Source organism: Pelecanus crispus, chromosome 3, assembly GCF_030463565.1.
Source record: "Pelecanus crispus isolate bPelCri1 chromosome 3, bPelCri1.pri, whole genome shotgun sequence".
Lineage (NCBI taxonomy): Eukaryota > Metazoa > Chordata > Aves > Pelecaniformes > Pelecanidae > Pelecanus > Pelecanus crispus.
The window spans coordinates 126,025,041-126,048,553 of record NC_134645.1 but is presented as its reverse complement, the minus strand read 5'-3'; the positions used below and the strand labels follow the sequence as shown (position 1 = coordinate 126,048,553).

General features: G+C 45.3%; 2 protein-coding genes across 2 annotated transcripts; one reads left to right on the top strand and one right to left on the bottom strand.

The window, feature by feature from the left end:
• Positions 1-4,030: 4,030 nt before the first annotated feature.
• LOC104025090 (taste receptor type 2 member 9) lies at positions 4,031-4,984 on the bottom strand. Its single transcript, XM_009483727.2, has one exon. The coding sequence runs from the start codon at positions 4,982-4,984 to the stop codon at positions 4,031-4,033; it is 954 nt and encodes a 317-aa protein (XP_009482002.2).
• Positions 4,985-7,165: 2,181 nt separating this feature from the next.
• On the top strand, positions 7,166-21,700 carry LOC104031659 (meprin A subunit alpha-like). The gene is made up of 13 exons (XM_075707747.1): positions 7,166-7,177; positions 8,152-8,176; positions 8,288-8,341; positions 10,171-10,211; positions 10,298-10,373; positions 11,222-11,339; positions 12,698-12,873; positions 13,079-13,300; positions 14,196-14,342; positions 17,708-17,923; positions 18,284-18,757; positions 18,916-19,089; positions 21,657-21,700. The coding sequence occupies exons 1-13, from the start codon at positions 7,166-7,168 to the stop codon at positions 21,698-21,700; spliced, it is 1,779 nt and encodes a 592-aa protein (XP_075563862.1).
• The last annotated feature ends 1,813 nt before the right edge of the window (positions 21,701-23,513 follow it).

Genomic DNA, 23,513 nt, shown 5'->3' with positions numbered 1-23,513 from the left:
CATAGGAATGCTGTGGAACCAATCCTGAGCTATCCCTCTGCTTATCAGCACTTTTCATGGCAAAAGCATTTTTAACTGTTTCACTTCTCAATCAGAAGAAATGTTTTGAATTTGGCCCAAAGCAGTTTTCCAGACCATGCCAGCACTGGGCAGCCTTTTGTATTGACTTCTGACATCTTTTATGTGTCTGCTTCCCCTCCCCTTCTGTGCCTGCCTCCCTTCCCCTCTGCTTCCCCTCCACTACCCAAACGTGGTGCTTCTGGAGTGCCTTGGTTACAGGTGTCCTCCACACCCTCCACACAACACCCAGGCACTGCAATCATAACCAACAACTCTGTGATCCATCTCCCTCTTCTAGATTTCCAGGGACTAATTCAGCCATCTACACAGAGGTGTCTAATGCCACTTGAGATGCTCTCAAGTACCCAGGCTGACCCTGTAGGTCTCCAGAAGATCCTGTGCTGTGGCTCCCAACCCCATGCAGACATCTCAGATACCCTACGACTTCTCAGATGACTCGAGATCCTTATGTTTGGGAAAAAAAGTCAAGCTCCAGCTTTGTCTTTTGCCATTTGCACTTTCCAAGCCATATGAAATGTCAACTCCATTCACAGTTGGCCTGGCTGTTGAATTGATGACAGTGCAAGTGGAGACATACGTGGGACAGAGTGCCTATTGCCTTGCTGATAAACTAAACAAGCCTGTTTCTAGCCCTGAGGCCAGCTGGTGAAATGTCTTGTAGTTGAGGAACATTTTCCCCAGAGCTGGGCACACCATTGCATCTCTCTAGAGAGCAACTTTAGCATATGGGCTGTGCACTGTGGCCATGGTGGTTTGTAACCCATCTCCTCCAGTGCCAGCTGGATGGGGCTGGTGCATGGAGGGAGTGATGCTGTGTTGAGCATCGTGTTCACAGGGGTTTCATGGAGATGGAAGAGAGTATCTTCAGCGTGGTTTGCTGGGGCTGCATTCCTTTGTGTGAGAACATCTGCAAGATGTTGGTTTTGCCTGCTGAGTCTTGTGGTATGTGAGCTTTTGAGGGATGATGTTGCATGGGATGTATGGAGTAAGAAGGATTTTCCATGGTCTTTTTGTGAAAGCAGTTGGGACTGTTGTGCTAAAGGATCAACTTCATTGAGCAACAGCAGGGAAAGAAGGGAGGTGAGGTGGTGCCTGTCCTTTAAAGGCCTTTCAGCTGGGGAGATGTGTCCAGATGAGATGTTTAAGATCTGCCTCCCTCAGGAAATGTAGGTGGTGCAGTGTCTCCTACTGTGGAAGTGGGGCTCGGTGGAGTTTGGCATCTGATCTGAACGGCAGCTAAAGGCAAACAGCTAAGGGCAATGTGCTCTGAGTGTCTAATTTTGACCAGATGACTCAAACCCTTTCTTTTTAGCGGAACAACATGAATGTAATTTTTTGCTTTACTACTGCAGGAAAAGCCAGCAAAGAGTGGAAGCTAATGGTTTGAAAACACTTTCTTATACTTTCTTATTAACCTCTTCCCCTTTCATTTTTGTGGGTATGGAGAGGAACAGGGAAAGGAATGCTCTTTTGCCCTCAGAAAAGGCAACCCTTAAAATAAAAAGGTTACAAACTAAGATTTTTTGCCTTCACTTCAACTTTTCAAATTAGCATCCTGGGGCCACTCATGTTCTCTGAGCAGAAACTCTTCCTCCCTGTTGATTTCTAATAGAAAGTAAGTAGAAATTAGTGAGTCTTTCACACTGTTGTCCTGCAAGACGACCACATCTCCTTTATTGAGGGAAATGAAGGTCTGAGAAGCCTTCTGCTAGTAGAAATACATTCAAGGTTTTTCTTGAAAACACAGCAGAGAGAAAGCTCAATGGCTTCTTATAGTGAATCCATGTTTAGCAGGGCTGATGCTACACCTGAGATGACTCCCTGCAGATCATTTTGGATATATCTGAAATCTGCAGAGCTTCAGGAGGCCTCTGAGGTTTGGACCCCACACCTGGAAAAAGTACTCCTTCTGGATGAGTGTTTTAAAACAAAAGCAGAAAGAAAACCTGCCGAGACACGTGAAAAATGCACACTTGGCACTTGGCATGAAGTAAGATGTCCGCCTGGGCCTGAGCTGCTGAAAGAAATGAACAATTCAGGTTCTGCTCAGTTTATGCTGGAATTATTTCACGTGGGAGTTGTGGTCAGTTCATAACTGTGCTAGTTTTGGCTGGGATAGAGTTAATTTTCTTCACAGTAGCTAGTATGGGGCCGTGTTTTGGATTTGTGCTGGAAACACAGAGATGTTTTCGTTACTGCTGAGCAGTGCTTGCACAGAGTCAAGGCCTTTTCTGCCTCTCCCCCCACCCCACCAGCGAGCAGGCTGGGGGTGCACAAGGAGCTGGGAGGGGACACAGCCGGGACACCTGACCCCAACTGACCCAAGGGATATTCCACACCCCGGAGATAGGGCGTCATGGTCAGCATATAAAGCTGGGGAACAAAGAAGGAAGGCGGGGACGTTCAGAGTGATGGCGTTTGTCTTCCCAAGTCACCGTTACGTGTGATGGAGCCCTGCTTTCCTGGAGCTGGCTGAGCACCTGCCTGCCCATGGGAAGCAGTGAATTAATTCCTCATTTTGCTTTGGTTGCGTGCACGGCTTTTGCTTTACCTATTGAACTGTCTTTATCTCACCCCACGAGTTTTCTCACTTTTACTCTTCCGATTCTCTCCCCCATCCCACCGGGGGGGAGTGAGCGAGGGCTGTGTGGGGCTTAGCTGCCAGCTGGGCTTAAACCATGACGATAACTTGTCATCTCTTCCACTCCTCCCTCCTCATGCTCTTGCCCTGCTCCAGCGCGGGTCCCTGCCATGGGCTGCAGTCCTTCAGGGCACACTCACCTACTCTGGGATGGATGGGCTCCTCCCTGGGTGCAGGGGGATCTCTGCTCCCCGTGGGCCCCCATGGGTGCAGGGGCACAGCTGCCTCGCCATGGGCTGCCCCAGGGCTGCAGGGGAATCTCTGCTCCGTGCCTGGAGCCCCTCCTGCCTTCCTTCTCTGACCCTCTTTGTTGCAGGACTGTTTCTCACAATTTTCCTCACTCCTCACTGCCAGGCAGTGGTTTTGCCCTGTCTTAGATATATTTTCCCAGAGGAGCCACCAGCGTCACTGATGGGCTGAGCTGTGACCTGTGGTGGGTCCACTGGAGCCGTCTGGAACTGGCTTTCCCTGGCATAGGGCAGCCTTGACCTTGACTCACAGAGATCCCTCTGAACCCCTCTGAACCTGTCATGAACACCCTGTACATCTGCCTGCGGGTCACTGCGAGATGAAAGCATGACTTTATTCCACACTGCACTTTGCACAAAAACCACATTCCTCCGTGTTTTACCAAGCCACTCCATTGGTAAAAGCAGATGTCTTAAAAAAGTAAAAGCAGACCAGGAGAGCAGTTGCACGGAGCAGGGGAAATCAAGTTTTTGCATGAAGTGGGGCAGAGAGAGGACACATAAGGTCGGTGTGGGAAGTGGGCTCTCCACCCAACTTTGTCCACCCTGAGGCCATTTCTGCATTGCTGTTTGTAAGTTGGTAGCTGCTTCTGGTGAATAATAGTGATCAACATATTCACGCATAAGTTATAAACCAATGCAAGACAGTGATACAACTCATAGTATTACAAAGTACACAGCCAGAGCAGAAATAAATGTAAAATAGATATAAACATGTTGTTTAATTAAGTAGTTTCAATCAGCAAATACCAAAGCATTTTTAGAAGGTTTGCAGTATTGTTATTCCCCTTTTGCAGCTAGCCCATGTACGAGGTCTAAATTACTTTGTTATTGACAATAATTTAACCCAAAGAATTATCAAAATCAAATTATAATGATTTACTTAACCCATAATAATTTAGTTCAAAGAATTTTGATGAAGTTTTCTTAACTTAGATGGTGAAGATGGAACATCTGTATCATCTACACTGGGTGGAGAGTTGCATTAGAAATTAAATTACTTTTTTTTTTATAATAAAATATCAACATTTTTAATGGGCTCCAGCTTTTATTACAGTTCCTACCTCATGCAAACCTTGCACTTCACACAGGGCAGAGTCCTTAGCAGTGTCTTTTCCAGTTTGGGATTGCTGAAAATCAGAATAAGGGAATGAACAGCCGGAAAAGCATACTGAAATAGTAAAGTGAGAAACTTCACAGGATTTTCCTTCTTTGTGGCATAAATCAGTGTCAAGACCAAACATGTAAAGTTAATGCTGTAAACGAAGAAAAATGACACAACAGATTTCATGGCTTTGATATGGGCATCCATGCTGAGGTTCTTCACTGAGTTTGTCTGCATCTTGCATTTGTGTCTCCAGAGAGAAAAGATGAGGAACAGGGCGGAAAAGATTACTGCCGTGAATGCAGTGGCAAATTCAAAGCCAATAATAAAAAAAAAAGTGAACAAATGTTCATCCGTTCTGACACTTAGTTTCCAGAAATTTCCTAGGGTAGTGGAATTGAGGTTGTTACAGTGCACTTCATCAGAGATGTTGTAGACAAGGATGCAGGTGACCAGGGATAAAAGCACTGAACCCAACAACAGCCATGGCACAATCCTGTCAATTTTTACTTTCAGGTAGACGAAGAAAATGTGCCTGAAATTTGCAATTTTTATACAGTAAAAAACACAAAGACAGGCAGAAACCCACAAGCTGGAAGAATTTAAAAAGCTTTGAATAGCTGCAAATAGTTGGGGTATGGGGTGAACATAAAAGTACCAGGGATAAATTATTGAAAGAAAGGAACATACCCATATGATGCACAAATACCAAAACCTGGAGCATCCCAGAAACAGCAGGATCTTCTCATTAGAGTTAAAGCTTTTCTTTTTGACCCAAGCAATACAAAGCACAGAAACAATGAAAATGTTTATCCATATGCCAGGAAATGCCTGAAGTGTGATGATGACCATAGCCATGACATCGTGTGAAGTGGCATTGAATTTATCTTGAGAGTAACAAGCTTCCATCCTCCAAGACGGGTAGTGGTGTTGTGCTGGGAAATTAGGTTGTTGCACCAATGCTTAACACAGGTTAGCAGCTGCTGTTCCCTGGGTGTCACGTATGGAAACAGGAGCTTTATAGAACTGGTGGTGGTGGGGATCTTGGTGCTACTCCTATTCAAAGCAGGGCAGGTGCAGGAATGTAAATGTGCCGGGTATTCCCTTACCCGGTATTGGTGTCAGTCTTCAATATTTGAATTTCAGTTCAGAAGAGCTGTGTTGGGTGACACAAACAATGTAGATGTTTTTTGGCAGTGGACAGTGTTGTGATTTAGTGACTGTCCCATATTTGATCGCTATCAGGATTCATGAACTGGGTTCTTTTGTCCCTTTGTTGCCTATGATGCTCATGCGGAGCAGCACGCTCAGCAAAGCAGTCAGGGGAGTCACTGTCCTCTTTCATCCGAGAGTCCAGGAGCTGCAAAATTCAACAAAAGTGCTGAAAACTGGAGTTCATTTCGATCCTCCACGGGTGCTGAAATCCATGTTGGTTTCCCCAATGGTAATGCCTTAATCGTAAGTGAAGAGCCACATGGTAGGGGGAGGGCATTGAAGGAAAAGCAGGACTTTCTTTTAAAGATTTAGGTTGAAGCATATTGAGGGAAAGGGCAAAAATAAGCATGAGGCCCTCTGCCAGGGTTCAAAGCTCATCTGCTAGCAATGCAAAGAGTTTTAGGGATGTTTAGGGACATTTAAAAGAGTTTAGGGATCACACTGGGTTCCTGCCACACTGAAATACCCTTAAGTTTCCAAATGACTTTAAGTCCTGAAAACTATGGGGTTTTTTAACAGGCAAGGTATGTTAAGCTCTGTAGGGCATGGCCTGCCTATAGACTTTGGGTTTGTACAGGACCTTGCACACTGGACCTTGCACATCAGGACCACAGTTACCAACTAGACCTTGGCTGATGCTGTGGTGCAATCAGGAAAAATTTAAATTGCAACAAATAGCTATATAGCTACAAGAAATAAACCAGGAGCATTTTCTCCCTTCTTTTCTCCATATCTCATTTGCCATTGCCTTCATGTTTAAAGAGGGTGGAAGTTTTATGGACTGGGTGGCAAGGAGGCAAATCTGCTCCTTTTTTTCGGTCTATGCCCTTGAGTCCAGGCTTGTGCCAGCTGGCCATTAGCAGATTTTCTCCCCCTGCAAGTTGTGTTTCAGGAGGCTGAATTGGCGGTTTCTCTCCCTGTAACCCCCATTCCGCTGCTCCTGTGACAGGTGGGCTGGGAACTGGTGGATCCTGTCTTGTGACCCTGTTTTTATGGGATAGTTTGTGACCATGCCTCTGGGGGAAAGGTGCTGATGAGGCATGTGGATTAACTCCTTCTTTGCACTGACTGGTACCTCATTCCCCTCTCAGATCCCACCGGACTGATGAGATTGGCCAGGCAGATGCCCAACGCAGGTAGCAGTACTGAGCATGCAACCTGTAGAGACCCTGGGCTCTCAAGGTGGCCAGTCCTGCCCCCCCCCCCCCCGCAGTCTGGTGCACCAGCCCCCTTTCTGTCCCATAACAACCCGCCTACTACTTGCAGCACCCGACACCTGGGATCTCACAGGCTCGGAGGAAAGACTGCCGGCAGGCTGCAAAGCATGGCCAGGGAGCTCCCTGCTGAATATCGCCTGTTCCCCTGCTCCACAGCCACGGGACCAAACCAGGACTCCCTGCTGTGCTCCTACTCTGAGAGGCAAAGTCTTCAAGATCTCCTGAGGAAACCCAAACCAACACATTTTGCTGGAAGTTGGTGGCTGGCATTCTGTTGATTAGAAATTAATGCTATTTTAAAATTAGAGATCATGCTTTACCTATATGTGGTGGTTTGACCCAGGCTGCATGCCAAGTCCCCACCAAAGCCACTCTATCACTCCCCTTCTCAACTGGACAGGGGAGAGAAAATATAATGAAAGGCTCGTGGGTCAAGATAAGGATAGGGAGAGATCACTCAGCAATTACTGTCACGGGCAAAACAGACTTGACTTGGGGAAAATCCGTTTAATTTATTGCCAATCAAAACAGAGTAGGGTAATGAGAAAAAAACCCAAATCTTAAGAGCACCTTCCCCTCACCCCTCCCTTCTTCCTGGGCTCAAATTCACTCCTGATTTTCTCTACCTCCTCCCCCCGAGCGGTGCAGGGGCACGGGAATGGGGGTTGCGGTCAGTCCATCACACGCTGTCTGCCGCTCCTTCCTCCTCAGGGGAGGGCTCCTCACACTCTTCCCTGCTCCAGCGTGGGGTCCCTCCCACGGCAGACAGTCCTCCATGAACTGCTCCAACATGGGTCCTTCCCACGGGCTGCAGTTCTTCACGCACTGCTCCAGCGTGGGTCCCTCCCACAGGGTGCAGCCCCTCAGGAGCAGCCTGCTCCAGCGTGGGTCCCCCACGGGGTCCCCAGCCCTGCCAGCAACCCTGCTCCAGCCTGGGCTCCTCTCCCCACGGGGCCACAGCTCCTGCCAGGAGCCTGCTCCAGCGTGGGCTTCCCCCGGGGTCACAGCCTCCTTGGGGCACATCCCCTGCTCCGGCGTGGGCTCCTCCCTGGGTGCAGGGGGATCTCTGCTCCCCGTGGGCCCCCATGGGTGCAGGGGCACAGCTGCCTCGCCATGGGCTGCCCCAGGGCTGCAGGGGAATCTCTGCTCCGTGCCTGGAGCACCTCCTGCCCTCCTTCTGCACTGACCTGGGTGTCTGCAGGGCCCTTCCTCTCACATGTTCTCACTCCTCACTCCAGCTGCAGTTTGTGTCCCCAGTGGTTCAATAGCTCCTGATTGCTACAAGGGTCAATATGCTAAGAATAGTTATAAAATGGGGAGGCAGATTGCTTATTGGGTTGGCTTATGGCTATATCTAGTAAGATTAAAATCTGTTCTTCCTTTCAAAGTTCAACTTTTTTGATGGCTTATGCTTATCAGTACTTCTGAAGGTTACTCACCTGCAGGACGCTATATATACACTGACAGGTAGCACCAGATGATCTTCTGAAATGGATTCCTGGAGGATATGTTGTTTCACAGCACTGGTTACCTGCTCCTATGCCTTTACGGTATTCCCACATGCTCCTCCATTTTCTGTCTTGGGATCAGGGTGAGATTTAATTTAATTTGTCTGTGATTTTGAAAATGTACTTTCTGTTTCAGATCCAAAACTCTGTTGAAGACAGAGGTAAGGATGCAATGTTTCTATGTTAGTGGAAGACTATCAGTCACCAACTGGGGAATTATAGCAACTTGTGTCATTTGGTTACTAACTTAGGTGTATTATTTTTTTTGCTAGTTCATGATGTTGGTGGAGGGCAGCTTAGAAAGGACATTCCAGAAATAAACTCAGGTAAGTCAGAACAGTAAGTGAGCAGAGTGTTGAATTATTACAGAGATCTGAGCTAGCCTTTGGGGACCACAAGTCCAGCAGATGTGATGGCACCAGAGTGGACTGAAAGCTCCCTCCTATGTGAGAAAAATCCCAGATGTATCATGGATGTGGTGAGTATTGCAGGGCAGTTAAAAATGTGTGGGATGAACCCTGGATACTTCTGGAGAGAAGGGAGAAGACCTCTGCTTTGGAGTCTGGTAGCAGTCAGAGAAGATGGAAGGGCAGGAGCAGGGCATGAGGCAGAGGACAGAAAGGTCCATGAAAGGTTGGTGTTGGAAAAGGAAGATGGAAAGACCAGGAAATTTCCACAAGGATAATTTTGTAGGAATGCCAGGATCTTAATCTTAAATTTGGAACCACACTCAACTGCTCCTGGGGAAGGCTCAGCAACCACTGGACTGAACCTGCATGCCTCCCCACTGCACTCTTCTACAACGTGAGTCCTGGAGAAACCTTGGCAGTGGCTCTAATTCAACTTCTGCTTCGTTGATGTGCATTTATCTTAAGAGAGTTGGTTGGTTTCACATGACTGATGACCAAGATATGAAGCTTAAGTACCTTCATGCCTGCCCCAGGGTTTCACAGAATTGCCTTGAGAGAGTTTTCATATCCTGGCATTGCCTGTTATCTGCTTTATGCTCTGGTGCAGGTTTCCTCTGGTTTTGCTGACAGAGCAGAAAACATGGTGCTAGTTTTTGTGGTTTGTTTGTTTTTTTTTTTCTTCTTTCAATCTGTATGTGAGAAGAATATAAGTTATTTCTATAACAAAAGGCCTGAAGATGAACTGTCTGTACTGGGATTGTGCCTATATGATGGCACTAAATGAAAATGTTACACTTAGCAGGACCATACCATGGCTGGGGTTTGGACTCAGCTCTGCATGGGGAATTTTGCATCTTAAAAAAATAAGGGTATAAAATAAGAGTCAAACACTGTGTTTTTAAAGCATGGAAGATATGGATCAGCTGCTTAAACCACAGGTGTCTGTTGCCAGTTCAAATACATCTCCCCAGCACCACTGTAGAAGGGGAAGAAGTCTCCCAAACTTTGTATCTACCAGCCCATGTGGATATTTTGGATACCCTTGTGCATCTCAAATGGCACCAGACACCTATCTTTAGGCAACCAGATGGACACAGGGCAGTAATGGGATCTGAGACACATAGCGCACAGATTTAATTGTTTCAATCTGAGCCTGGTTCAGGCTCAGATGTTTGAAAAGGTGGACTGAACCTCTTCCCCCTCTAGAATCCTTGTCTTTCTCCTTTGATTGTATAGAATCATAGAATCATAGAATGCTTTGGGTTGGAAGGGACCTGGAGAGATCATCTAGCCCAACCCCCCTGCAGTGACAGGGATTGAACCCGTGACCTTGGCATGGGGAATCCCAGATGATTAGCCTAGGTTAGCTAACGAGTTAGGCTATTAGATGCCTAACTTCTGGACAAATCCATTCTGCCTATACATCAACTACAATGTTCAGAAGTCCACAGTAGTTTCAGGATACAAGCCTGGGAAAAATAATAAAATCTCCTCTGGGCAGCCGTTATGAAATTGTTATGCAAATCCTAATTCAACCCTAAATCCTCCTTTGCTGCAGACGGAGGACTGGCATGTTATGGTGTGGCAATGGTTATTTGTTTGCTTGTTTCTGGGCAGTTGCTGTTTAAAAGCGAGATGGGTTGGTTGATAAGGCATCCTGACAGATTGTGTGATCTTTGAAAAAAACACATGTTGTAGTTCCTGATATGTTACTCTGGCCTAAATGGTTGTTTATCTCATTTCAGAAATGGGAAGGAAGCTTTTCGAAGGTGATATTATCTTACCGGTATGTGCTGCTGATCTAAACCAACATCAGCAAGAGTGTAGATTGGGCTTAAAATGTTGACACAAGCATATTGATCTCATTAACAGCTGGAGAGGAATGCTCTGAGGAACAACTCCTACAGATGGAAATTTCCCATCCCCTATATCCTAGCTGACAGCCTGGGTAATAAGACTATTTATTATGGTAGCACTGTATTACTTGCATTAGATATACTCTGTTTTTGTCGAGCTCCCTGGGCTGCTTTTGTTTCATTTGCTATTGAGTTATGCTGCATTAATGCCCTTGTTACTGCTGGCCAGACAGAGCGATGCAGCTCTGCCCTAGCACACGTTGTTTTCAGTGAAACAGCCCCAGCGACCAGCCAGGTGCTGATGAGCAGCAAATTTAACTAACGCCAATGTATCTGGCTGAGATGTCTAGATAAAGTCGGAAAATCCTCATCTCAAGAATATGCATGTTGATCTCCTGCACCCTTCATGCTTTATCTCTTCCTAACAGTCCCAGCTCAGTACAGGCAGAAAGGAAATGCAGATATTTTATAAGTAAAAAAGTTCAGAGCATTCTCCCTTCTTGTTTTCATCAAATTTTAGGCACTATTTTAAATTTTGAACAATTCAGGAGTAAAAACTAATCAGTGTTAAAATCCTATGGATCTCTCCTGTGTTTAAAAGCCCTGAGCTCAAAGTTTACAATACTTGAAATTATATAACAACATGCAATAAAATTACCCATCAAAACCTGAGCAATGCCTTGGGTGTCCAAAAGCCTGCTTGTATGTTTTAGCACTATCAGTTTATCTAATAAAAGACATTATCTCTCCATATAGCCTCTGCCAAAATTACTCCAGTCAGGGAATTCAGCTAACAGCCTCCTGCTCTATGATCCAAGTAGATATTTTTTATACATGTTCATATTTTTAATGCACGCTTGTTCATACTTCCTATCCAGAATTATAGACATTTATAATATTATAAAAGCAGAACAACTGAGTCCTCTGCTGTGTGTTTCAGATCTGAATGCTAAAGGTGTTATCCTGCAGGCGTTTGACATGTTCAGGCTGAAGTCGTGTGTTGATTTCAAGCCCTATGAAGGGGAACAGACTTACCTGAAATTTGAGAAGCTGGACGGGTAATTTTCTATTAACAATCTGGTTTGTGCTACCTTGTTTGGTATGCTTTTCCAACTCAGGAGCCGTTCATTTTCACTCTTGCTTGTACAAAGGAGATAAATACCTGAGCCACAATTCTGTCCCGGAGCTTATTTGTATTACACTGGAGATAAAATCAATGCAAACGAACTAACCAAAGGTATTAACTGCATTTGATGTTCTCTTAATACAAGAAAACATTATTTTATTTCCATTTGCATCCTAGCTACTGAAATGAACCCCTTTCTCGGCACTCTTTCAGGGAAAACAAGTAAATAACTTCCTCCTGGTGTTGGTTAGGGGCAGGGTATGTCACTAGTGTGTTGGCATTAGCATGTAGCTTCCTCCTTGCTTTCAGATGCAGGGTTGGGTTTACCTAACCAAATGTTGAAGCCAACCACCTCTATTGCTGTGCAGGTCCCCACGGGTTGCCTTTGCTGTCAGTGGGGAGGTGGTGACTCTTCCAGGTCACAAACGATCTCACCTAAAATAGAAGTCTAAAATAGGTCTGGTGACTCACATCCCAAATGCCTGTTACTGTCCAGGGACTGTAAAGGTGCCAGGGAAGCTAACTCAACGGCAGATGCCAACTCTGTGACCGTCAGGAAGCTGGTGACACCAGCTAGTGTCTGTGCCTAGGAATCAAGCGTAGATCTGCCCTTGGGTGTGGGGAGACTGGTGCACAGCATTTTTGGGCAGCTTTTCTTTTTTTTTTTAAATGGTGAATTATTTCTGAAGGGACATGAAAAGTTAGGATTTGAATTGGTATTTAGGAAACAAACCACAGAAGCCAATTGAACCTGAGTTCACTGGAGGCCGCTCAGTACCTTTGAAAATTGGGCCACTTATTTAGGTACTTTGGTAAACATACACATAAACAACAGCCAATGCAGTGTATGAGGTTATAAGGCACCTGCTGCACTTTCCTGTGCTGCTCATCTTCTGCTACTCCCCTTCCTATACTGATTGAGCTGGGGCTACCCAGAGTTGAAGAGCAATAACATTTGCCATCACCACCTCCCTTACAAGAACTACAGCCAGCTGAAGAACATGCGTGCACTGCCCTCCAGGGAGGGCAAAATGAAACAAGAGGGCCAATCACATCTGGGACACAGGCTCATTGCCAGGCTGTGGGAGGATGCTGAAGGTACACGTTGCTCTGCATTCTGGCATTGTAAATCTACAGTCTTGGCAAGACTGCAAAACTCAGGTGGGAAATTCTAAAAAAACATTTTTTTTTTTACTTTTACCTTGACCTTGCGGTTGAGTTAATATGTAGATACAAATCACAGAAGGTACTATGCAAAATGGGTGCAGTATCTGAGTCTTTGCCTTACAGGTGCTGGTCTCATGTGGGGGACCTTCAGAGTGGCCAGACAGTGTCTATAGGAGAGAGGTGTGACTATAAAGCCATAGTGGAACATGAGCTCCTGCATGCCTTGGGATTTTACCATGAGCAATCCAGGACAGATCGTGATGACTATGTTCAGATATGGTGGGATGAAATTATTGAAGGTACAGTGCAGGTCTGAAATGATTGAGAACTGTCTGTAGGTGCATGTCCCTATTTTTACAATGCTAAAACATCTGCTTGAGAATGGCTGCCTACATGTTGACAACTGGACCATTATTTAGTGACGGGTAAAGCATTTTGAAAAGATGTTATGTGCTAAGTTTTATTTCTGATCTTGCCTAATCATGTGTGTATGTTTTTGTCTAGGTTTTGCATATGCCTTTGACAAACACAATGACAGTTTCATTGATGACCTCAATACCCCATATGATTATGAGTCAGTCCTGCACTATGGACCATATTCTTTCAACATCAATAGCAGCATTCCTTCCATTACAACAAAAATTCCTGAATTTAATGACATCATTGGGCAAAGGTTGGATTTCAGCAGGATTGACTTACTGAGGTTGAATCGCATGTACAACTGCAGTAAGTCCTTCTTCTCACACGCATATTTGAAAATTCTTACTCAAGCTTCATGATAATGTGGATGGAATGACATGAGAGGAACAGGAACACTTCACCCTTGGAATCTTCTCGCAATGCTAAAAGAAACTAAAGCTCTTATGCAGCAGCAAGCTCCATGGTGGCCAGATCTCCATTTCTTTATAGAATACCACTGGAGTGAATCAAGGGTCTAACACCTTTCATTCACACAGACTTTCCCATAGTATTACTGGTAATACTTAAGGTTTCCTTCATGGATGATGATCATGATGCTGTTGATGATGACAAAATCTTCAAGTATCAGTACTTTGGAACTGGGGTGTCTGAAATCAGAGTATTTCAAGTTCCTTTTTCTGCCTATGTGATGTTAGATAAGACAATTGAGGTCAGGAGTATGAATGGGCATAATAGTGCTTTTCCGCTGCACTGGCAAAGCTATGAAAGTAAATACTCCACATGCTGTACGGTACTGACATACTGTGTTAACATATACCGGAATATTTCCACTAGGTTCAGCAGAAGTACTTCTGATTTACACCCTGAAGAGAGAAATGGGCCACAGAGCCTATCCCAGGCAGGCTTAGAGAAAATGATGGATGTCTGAAAGGGAAAAAAACGCAGGGGCTGAGCTGGTTCCTGCAAGGAAATATTCATCCGAGAGTGGGAGAAAGAGATAGCATGTTTCTTTCAGGAGGAAACATCATGTATGTGTGGTAACAGAGGCATAGATGTGAAAGTCCATGTAGTCTTCAGCTGCATTAAGAACATATTTCCTGATGTTAAGTGCTGTATGTAAACACTCTGGAACTGGGTTAACAGCGAGAGCTTTATTTGATATTAATGGACATGGTAAAATACGTTATTCTATTCCCATCAGCTTCGAGTCTCACCTTCTTGGACCAGTGTTCCTTTGAATACATCAATATCTGTGGGATGGTGCAAAGTGGACAAGACAGTGCCAGTTGGAACCACACATTGGGCAAACCAGGAGATGAAGACTATACTTTGGTGGGAAACTGTGCAGGTAACACATGTAGTTTTAGATGGTCATTAGACTTTACCATGCTTTTATGAGATGCGAGAATGAAGATATACAGAGGTAAATAAGTCATTAGGAATACCCTTCCGTTAATGTTAATCAATGTGTACCTGATGCTAAACATGACTCTTGAATTTTCAGATAGAAAGGCTAATAATTTTAATTTGAAATGTTTAACCCTTCTTTAAATCTCCTCCCTACTTTGTAATATCTCATGAAGAAATGACAGTTTGAGATTTAGCTGCTGTAAATTGGTGGGAGCTCCACTAAAATGAAGGGAGCTCCACCAGATTTCCACAACTGACTTTGATGAAACTCCATAGAATTGAGTCAGGTGAGAGTGTCCTCCTTTTATGCATATCTTACAGTATTTTGAGTAATTTTCTAGTTTTTTTTTTTTTAAAGCTGAAGCTGAAAGACACTTTCCCTTTGTACAGGAGTTCACTTGAGGCATCCCCACAGAAGTACCATGCATAAACAAATACCACAATACACAAATCTTGTTTGTAGACAAATTCTGACATTGAAACCAATCTGAGATCATCAAAACAGGAAGCTGAGCTTTAGCAATGTGTCACAGAGCAGGAGGAAACAACCCTCAGAAGACTTCTTCAAGGGAGGGGGCACTGTGTGATGCAGAGCCATATCGGGAGGGTGTAGCTGCTGCTAATTCAAACTTTGTTTGAGCCACACCACATAGGGAGGCTGTGGGATTATCTGAGAAGCAAACCAGCAGTGATTTCCCCTCTTCCAAGGATGTATGGGATCCTTTTGATCGAGGGTTTGGCTCTGACTGCACCAATTTAAACATATATTGAACATATATGAACGTATGGAGTTCTGCAGTATTTCGATTGCTGCCAAGACACAGGAATTGAGTAGGGTCTGTTGTTTTCAAAGGCAATGGAGAGAAAATTAAATACTGCAGATGTGTATCACATAAACAGTCCAAAAATTCTCTAGGAAAAGTTTCTTTTAAAAGTCAAAAGACATGCAGCTGGTCTGTGTGCGAGTGGTCACAATTAGGCAGATCTGCTTCCCAAAACGCAAGTGGTGGTTAGTCACAAAAGTGTCTCACGGTGCAGGAGAGTACTGAATAGGAAAGAAAGCCATTTCTGTGGAGCTTGTTCCCAGGGAGGAGAGAGCAAGAGATGGCTTTTGGCAGTAACAGATCGTGTTTGCTGCCTAATGCTGCGTTTGGTTGCAGTTTGGAGATCCTGCAGTTATACCAAATTTGCAGGCAGTGAGGAGGAGAGCAGACACGTAGCAGGCAGGGCGAGGGGATGCTCCTGTTCTCATCACACGTGGGGTTTGAGAGGGCAGATATGTGCCTGGTGAAAGGCACAATGCAAAAGCCAGCACTTGGAAGACCCACTGAGTGGGGAGCAAAACAAATAGGAGGGTTGTTTGGGTCCCATCATTGGCAAGGAAAGAGAAATTTCTTATTTCTAGAGGAACAAGACTGTCTGGCTGTTGTTTGATGGGCTGTTTGCTTGCAGTTTGCAGAGTGTGTGGTTTGCTGACACCATAAAGGCTCTGGATGTGTGACAGAGCATGTGGCTGGGGAGCTGACAGCAGCTTCCTGCCTCTCGTGGCCAGCGACAGACAATTAATTGCTCTTCTTCGAGGAAGGGGAAGAAAAATGTTTAAAACTTAAGCAGTCAGCCTTCATAAGTTTCCTGAGAGTAAACGGGTCAGCAGTTATTGGAAAATAAGCAGCTTTATTGGGTATTTGTTGGGGAACTTACTGCAGGTCAGCAATGCTTATGGGAGCACATCCAAGCACAGGCATGCAGCTGGAAGCAGCACTGGAGCTCAGAGTGGCATCAAGTGGCAATTCAGAGTCATCATTTTCTACATGGTCTCTGCTATTTGCATCAGTCAGCTCCCGGACAGACAGAAAAGCACAAACCTGTAGATGCAGCCACATGGTATTTCAAAACCCTCAGTGTGATGCAGCTTGAAAATGTCCTTGCTGTCAGGAGAGATACTTCCTATAGAGAGGGGATGTATCGAGGCTGTTAGGTGAAGCTGGTGCACTTGCTCCGTCGTCTTCAAGAAGCTGATTTAAAATTGGAATATATAGAACAGGGCTGATGTGGATGATGAGGGTGCAAGTGGTCAGCCTTTGTAACCAGGAAGATCGAAGACTCAGAGGAGGTATCACTCTGGCCCACAGGTAGAATTGCAGACAATGAAAGAAAGGAAATAGTTCTTTCAAACACATTAGCATGAGAGGGCATGAGCTGATACAAAGTAATTGGGCTGGAAGTTAATAAATTCTTCACCCATAGCAGAAGTAAGGCAAAAATGTCTTCAGCTACTTTTATAGGGAAGTCTGATCTATTGATAAAAGGCTTACAGGGCACAGTTTCTAGGCAAAGCAGAAGACTGAAGGCCTTGACCTAATAGGACCCTTCCAATACTTTCCTAGTTTGTCTTCAAAAAAGTCCCTGCCCAAGTGCATCCACTTACATTTGCACATGTTTACAGGGTTGGCACATGTACAGTTCGTACTTCATTTCTGAAAAATGCATCCCAGTGTGTACCTTATCTAATCAACTAAACACTAGTTGGCAAGCCATATTTAAATGCATTTTCATTTTAATATTGATTTACAATGTAGGGAGAATTCTTTTCTATTGATTTTTTTTTTTTTTAACTTTGAAAATAACTTTCTAACTCAGGCAAGTTGAAATGACACTAAAGCTTATTTAGCACTGTCATTTCATTACTGAATGGATCAAAACCAGTGTCCTGGTTTCAGCTGGGATAGAGTTAATTTTCTTCCTAGTAGCAGGCATAGTGCTGTGGTTTGGATTTAGGATGAGAATAATGCTGATAACACACTGATGTTTTTAGTTGTTGCTAAGTACTGCTTATGCTAGTCAAGGACTTTTCAGCTTCCCATGCTCTGCCAGGCGCACAAGAAACTGGGAGGGGGCACAGCCAGAATAGTTGATCCAAACTGACCAAAGGGCTATTCCATACCATATGGCATCATGCTCAGTATAGAAACTGGGGGGAGTTGGCCGGGGAGCTGCAATCGCTGCTCAGGAACTGGCTGGGTATTGGTCAGCAGGTGGTGAGCAGTTGCATTGTGCATCACTTGCTTTGTATATTATTATTATCATTATTATATTGTTATTATTATCATTACTATTTTACTTTATTTCAATTATCAAACTGTTGTTATCTCAACCCAGGAGTGTTTCTCACTCTTACTCCTCCGATTCTCTCCCCCATCCCATCGGGGCAGGGGGAGTGAGCGAGCGGCTGCGTGGTGCTGAGTTGCTGGCTGGGGTAAACCACGACAACCAATTACCACAGCCCTGTTTTGTGCTTCCCAGATAGAGGATATTTCATGCACTTCAATACAAAAACTGGACATGCTGGTCAGTCAGCTCTTCTGGAATCTCGCATCCTTTATCCAAGGAGGAAGGAAAAATGCCTTCAGTTTTTCTACAGGTTAAATGGAAGTCCACAGGATAAGCTAGTTATCTGGGTTAAGAAAGATGACGGAACTGGAAATGTTAGACGGATGGAAAAGCTGCACACTATTACAGGTAAGTGAAAGTGCATTTTCATACCTGAAGTGCTGGCAAACTTCAATGCAAGAAAACACTGGCGCGGTTTATTGTATGAAAGTTTGTTCAGGTGTCTAGTGTAAATCTAACCTTCACTTGCTTCAGTTGAGTAACTCCAGAGTTAGTGCCCATGAGAATAGAATTTGGCTCAGAGGCAGTTTCCTTACACTGTTCCTAGATTAGCTAGGGTGCAGAGCATCAGACAATCACCATCCAAACAAGTAAGTCACAGGATGCTTGAGTGTGTCTGCCTAAACCACGACATTGAGGAAGACACAGCTTGATTTGGGATTGTGTCCTGGACTTTCCATTCTCAGATATATTTATTTCCCTCTTCAGCTGATGGAGAACATCACTGGAAATTGGCCAGCATTCCCTTCAGTGTCCAAACCAAATTCCGGTATGGGTTTCAGGGCATCAGAGGAGATCCAGCCAAGTCTGCCGGGGGAATTACCATCGATGACACCAGCCTGACAGAGACAAACTGCCCCACCAACATCTGGCACATCAGAAACTTCACATCCCTTTTACACAGTACTTCAAAAGGCGATTATATCACAAGCCCTGTATTTTACAGCTCGGAAGGCTATGCCTTTGCTTTACAGCTGTATCCTCATGGAAGAAATTCATCGCCCTACATTAATTACATGGGGATTACTTTCCACCTCTGCAGCAGTCCGAACGATGGCCTTCTTGAATGGCCGGCGGGACACAGACAAGTTGTCTTGTCAGTTTTGGATCAGGACCCTGATGTAATCCACAGGATGTCCCTCAGCCTTAGCTTTACGACACACCCAAACCAGCTAGTATATGGTAAGTCAAAGTGCACCAGGGAGAAAAACAGAAATGCAGAGGTTTGCTCAAGCTGGAGAAAAATGTTGAAAGTCAAGAGACAGGGCAAGGATTTCTTTGCATGTAACATTACTGGGCTGACTGGAGATCAGCTTTAATTCTATATTTTTGCACAACAGGCAGAAATGACACCCTGCAGTGGGACAAACCATCTATCACTGGAAGTTTTTCTTCTTTCTGCAACTGCTATATGAGCCCAGGTGTTGGCTGGAATACATTCCTGACCCACAAGGAGCTGCACTGGAAAAAATTCCTTAAAAATGACAGTCTTTTCATCTTTGCTGATTTTGAAGGTAGAGTATTACATTATCAGAATCCCCACTGGAACAGAGCAGGTACATACTCTTCTGTTTGTAAGGAAAGCACAAAAGATGAGGGTGATTAACAATCATTTAGAGAGTCATCTATTTCAGGAACAAGGTTTTTAAATGCTTAGTGATTTCAGGTGCCTGGATTTTTGAATACCCAATATGAAACCCTGTGGATGACCTTGATTCTTTCGTCCCTGAAAATCAGATTTTCAGGACAGATTATACTTCCATGTCTTGAAGATCAGTCTACTTAATGGTGTTCCTACTTGCTACCACCCCTTTATCACTCCTGACTTACAAAAATTCTGGTTCGAAACTGAAGGGGTTCTTTTTGGACCTTGAAAAACTGGGAGAAGGAGTTTTTGACCCAAACGTCTCTCCTGAGGTTGCAATTTTTGTTAGGACTGTGTGCAGCTGCTCTGCTCTGCCAAACGTGGCAAGGAAGGGGAAGAAGGAGGAAAAGAGCTGCCTGGTTTAGAGGGCAGCCTGGCAGGCACCCCTCTGAGCAGGCCAAAGGGACTGTGCATGCCCTTCCTCTATGACAGCCACATCTCAGATGGCTGTGTTCATCTTACCTCATGTTAGGTGTCCAAAAATGAGCTTTCTAGCATCCCCAGTGGGTCATTTGAGACCAATGGATACCTCTGGGGAGCAATCAATCCCATTCCATTATAGCTGTAATGAACTGCTCTTCTGATATGCTGATCTCCACCGGCTGCAGTGATCCATCACTGATGATGAATTGTGGGTGAGACGAAACCTATCACCCTTCTGAAGTGGGTTTCCTTTGGACAATGTCAGTGCCTGGAAAGTGGAGATACTTTGTAGATAATCATTAAACCAGACCTGACTCTAGTACAGGGGTGAGAGCACTTGTTGCAGGTAGGAGAGAACAGTTGAGAGTACGCTATGATAATCCAGATTCACTCCATGTGACTGAGGGCTGTAATCACCAGTGTGAACTCAACTGGCAGGAGGATTTCTCCCTTGCTCTTCATGAAAAAAAAATGTAAAGTCTTTGTTTTCATTCCAGCAGAGAATGGAGAAACTTTTGAAATGGCAAGAACTTTTGCAAGGTGGGAAAGCTGCTTCCCATGAATGCTTAACCAGGAACGTGTGCTGCCTAACAAAAATGCAAAAAGCAGTCTACATTTTTGGCATACAAAACGGCCGAGCTTTTCTGCAGATTATGTAGGGCATTTGGCACTGCTTCCAAGTTCCCTTTTGCAATAAGAAAAGCAGCTCAGGCCTCTTTGTGCCTTTCCTGACAGCGCTTTGTACCGGGATTAATTCACTGGGGGAAATTCAGTTCCGCTGTGTGATATTGGTGCCAGTGGTCCCAAATGCATTTGAAGTTGCTAGGTGAAATTGTAGTTAAGAAATTGAAAGACTTGTGTCCTGGTTTCGGCTGGGATAGAGTTAATTTTCTTCCTAGCAGCAGGCATAGTGCTGTGTTTTGGATTTAGTAGGAGAAGAATGTTGATAACATGCTGATGTTTGTAGTTGTTGCTGAGTACTGCTTATGCTAGTCAAGGACTTTTTCAGCTTCCCATGCTCTGCCAGGCGCACAAGAAACTGGGAGGGGGCACAGCCAGAATAGTTGATCCAAACTGACCAAAGGGCTATTCCATACCATATGGTGTCATGGGCAGTATAGAAACTGGGGGGGGGTGGCCAGGGAGCAGCGATCGCTGCTTGGGAACTGTCTGGGTATCGGTCGGCGGGTGGTGAGCAATTGCATTGTGCATCACTTGCTTCGTGTATCATTATTATTATTATCATTATTATACTGTTACTATTAGCATTACTATTTTACTTTATTTCAATTATCAAACTGTTGTTATCTCAACCCAGGAGTGTTTCTCACTCTTACTCCTCCGATTCTCTCCCCCATCCCATCGGGGTAGGGGGAGTGAGCAAGCGGCTGCGTGGTACTGAGTTGCTGGCTGGGGCTAAACCACGACACTTGTTAAGAGACTGCATTTAGTCCCCAGTTGTAGACTGGTTCAGCTTCATTTCTAGCCACTAAATCTAATATGGTCACACTTATAAGGTTGCAGTCTCTGCATTTGAATATTCATTTTGATATCAGGGTGCCTAAAAACTCAGGGGCAGTGTTGCACTGCCCTCCGGTGAAAGTTGGAGGTTGTCTCTGTATAACCACTGAAGGTCTGCCCTGTGCCTCCTACTTCTCCACAAGCCTTTCCACCCTCCCTCCTCACTTCCCAACCCTGTTTCAGATCAACTCTGACCCAAGCCCTCTACTCTCTCGCCCCAGCCTCCATCCAGCTCAGTAATCCTAGGATCCCCTGACGGGCTTGAGAAAGTCACAGACTGGAGCTCCATGCATGCCTGCAGCTCTCTGCCCTTCCAGTTTCCCCTCCCACCTTCTTCACTGGATACTGCTGCAGCCTCTACAGCTATTTGGATGAATTAATGTTGCTTCGTTTCTTGCCCCTGGAATTAGCCTGAAAATCAGCCCAACACATATGATAGAACTGTACTATATACTCCATGCATTAAATTACTTTAACTGTCTTTTCTTGCAGATCTCACCCCTTTGATTACAACTGAAGTCCCAGTCCGTCCTTGAAGTGCCCTCAACCTTGTCACTACAAGTGCAAACAGTCATCCATGACAGATAAAATATATTACTTCACTAAAGAAACTGTATTCTGTGATTTCTGTATTTTAAGAATTTGAACTAAGCTTCCCTGTTACTTTTAAGAGACTAAACCCATAGACTCTCCAAAGATTATTTTGGCCCAAGCAGAAAAGTGCTCCCCTTAGTTATATTGTCTTTTTTCTTCCCATGTTTCATTCTTTTTGTTTATCTTTGCTAATGGCATTGCTTACATCCCAGCTTTTGTGTCTGAAGTCTCTCTGTCCAGCCTTCCCTAGCCAGAAGCACCAGTGCTTGACTTTCCAAGATCCTGTTCCAGGACTTCCCTTTTCTCCCCATGGCCATTAACACTTCTTCAAGCCCAGCTTTTTCTCACTCCCAAGTATTCAGCTCGTTAGGTCACTGCTAAAAGAATAGCATGCTTCCATACCTTCATCTGTGGCTGGACCCACTTCAACGTTACTGAGAAGCTGTCATGAAAGCAGAATGGGAATTTGTTTGGATCTTCTGGTGGGTGCCCACCAAGATGGTCTATTGGTCCCCCTCCATCAACAGGACAGGGGGAGAAAAATACAGCAAAAAGCTTGTTGATCGAGATTGGGATAGGGACATCACTTACCAATTACTGTCATGAGCCAAACAGCCTCTGCTTAGAGAAATTAATTTAATTTACTGCCACTCAAACAGACTAGGATATAAATGAGACTAGGATATAAATGAGAATATAAAAGAGATATAAATGAGAAATAAAACCAAATCTTGAAACACCTTTCCCCCACCCATCCCTTCTTCCCAGGCTCAACTTCACTCCTGATTTTCTCTACCTCCTGTGCCCCAGCAGCGCAGGGGCACGGGGAATAGGGGTTGCGGTTAGTTCATCACACGCTGTCTCTGCCGCTCCTTCCTCCTCAGGGGAGGGCTCCTCACACTCTTCCCCTCCTCCAGCGTGGGGTCCCTCCCACAGCAGACAGTCCTCCATGAACTTCTCCAATGTGGGTCCTTCCCATGGGCTGCAGTTCTTCATGAACTGCTCCAGTGTGGGTCCCTTCCCACGGGCTGCAGCCCCTCAGGAGCAGCCTGCTCCAGCGTGGGTCCCCCGCGGGGTCCCAATTCCTGCCAGCAACCCTGCTCCAGCCTGGGCTCCTCTCCCCACGGGGCCACAGCTCCTGCCAGGAGCCTGCTCCAGCGTGGGCTTCCCACGGGGTCCCAGCCTCCTTGGGGCACATCCCCTGCTCCGGCGTGGGCTCCTCCCTGGGTGCAGGGGGATCTCTGCTCCCCCGTGGGCCCCCATGGGTGCAGGGGCACAGCTGCCTCGCCATGGGCTGCACCAGGGCTGCAGGGGAATCTCTGCTCCGTGCCTGGAGCACCTCCTGCCCTCCTCCTGCACTGACCTGGGTGTCTGCAGGGCCCTTCCTCTCACATGTTCTTTCACTCTTCTCTTTGGCTGCTCTTCTGCAGCGGTTTTTCCCCTTTCTTAACTATGTTATCCCAGAGGTGCTACTAATGTCGCTGATGGGCTCAGCTTGGGCCAGTGGCAGGTCCATCTTAGAACCAGCTGAGACAGGCTATGTCCGACATGGGGGCAACTTCTGTGTCTTCTCACAGAAGCCATCCCTGTAGCCCCCCTGCTGCCAAAACCTTGCCACATGAACTGAATAGAGGATGCATTTGGGGATGCATACATTGTGCAAGGTGCTAAATGAATGTGTTAAATTGCATTTTGTATAACATGAGATGGCTGCATAATCATTGTGCCTACAGAATGACTTATCTTTAGACATCC

Excerpts from the sequence above, each read along its gene's own strand:
- LOC104025090 (XM_009483727.2), bottom strand. The coding sequence starts at position 4,984 with ATGGAAGCTTGTTACTCTCAAGATAAATTCAATGCCACTTCACACGAT.
- LOC104031659 (XM_075707747.1), top strand. Across the intron at positions 10,374-11,221 it reads TATCCTAGCTGACAGCCTGG|ATCTGAATGCTAAAGGTGTT; the intron begins GTAATAAGACTA and ends TGTGTGTTTCAG. Across the intron at positions 14,343-17,707 it reads TTTGGTGGGAAACTGTGCAG|ATAGAGGATATTTCATGCAC; the intron begins GTAACACATGTA and ends TGTGCTTCCCAG.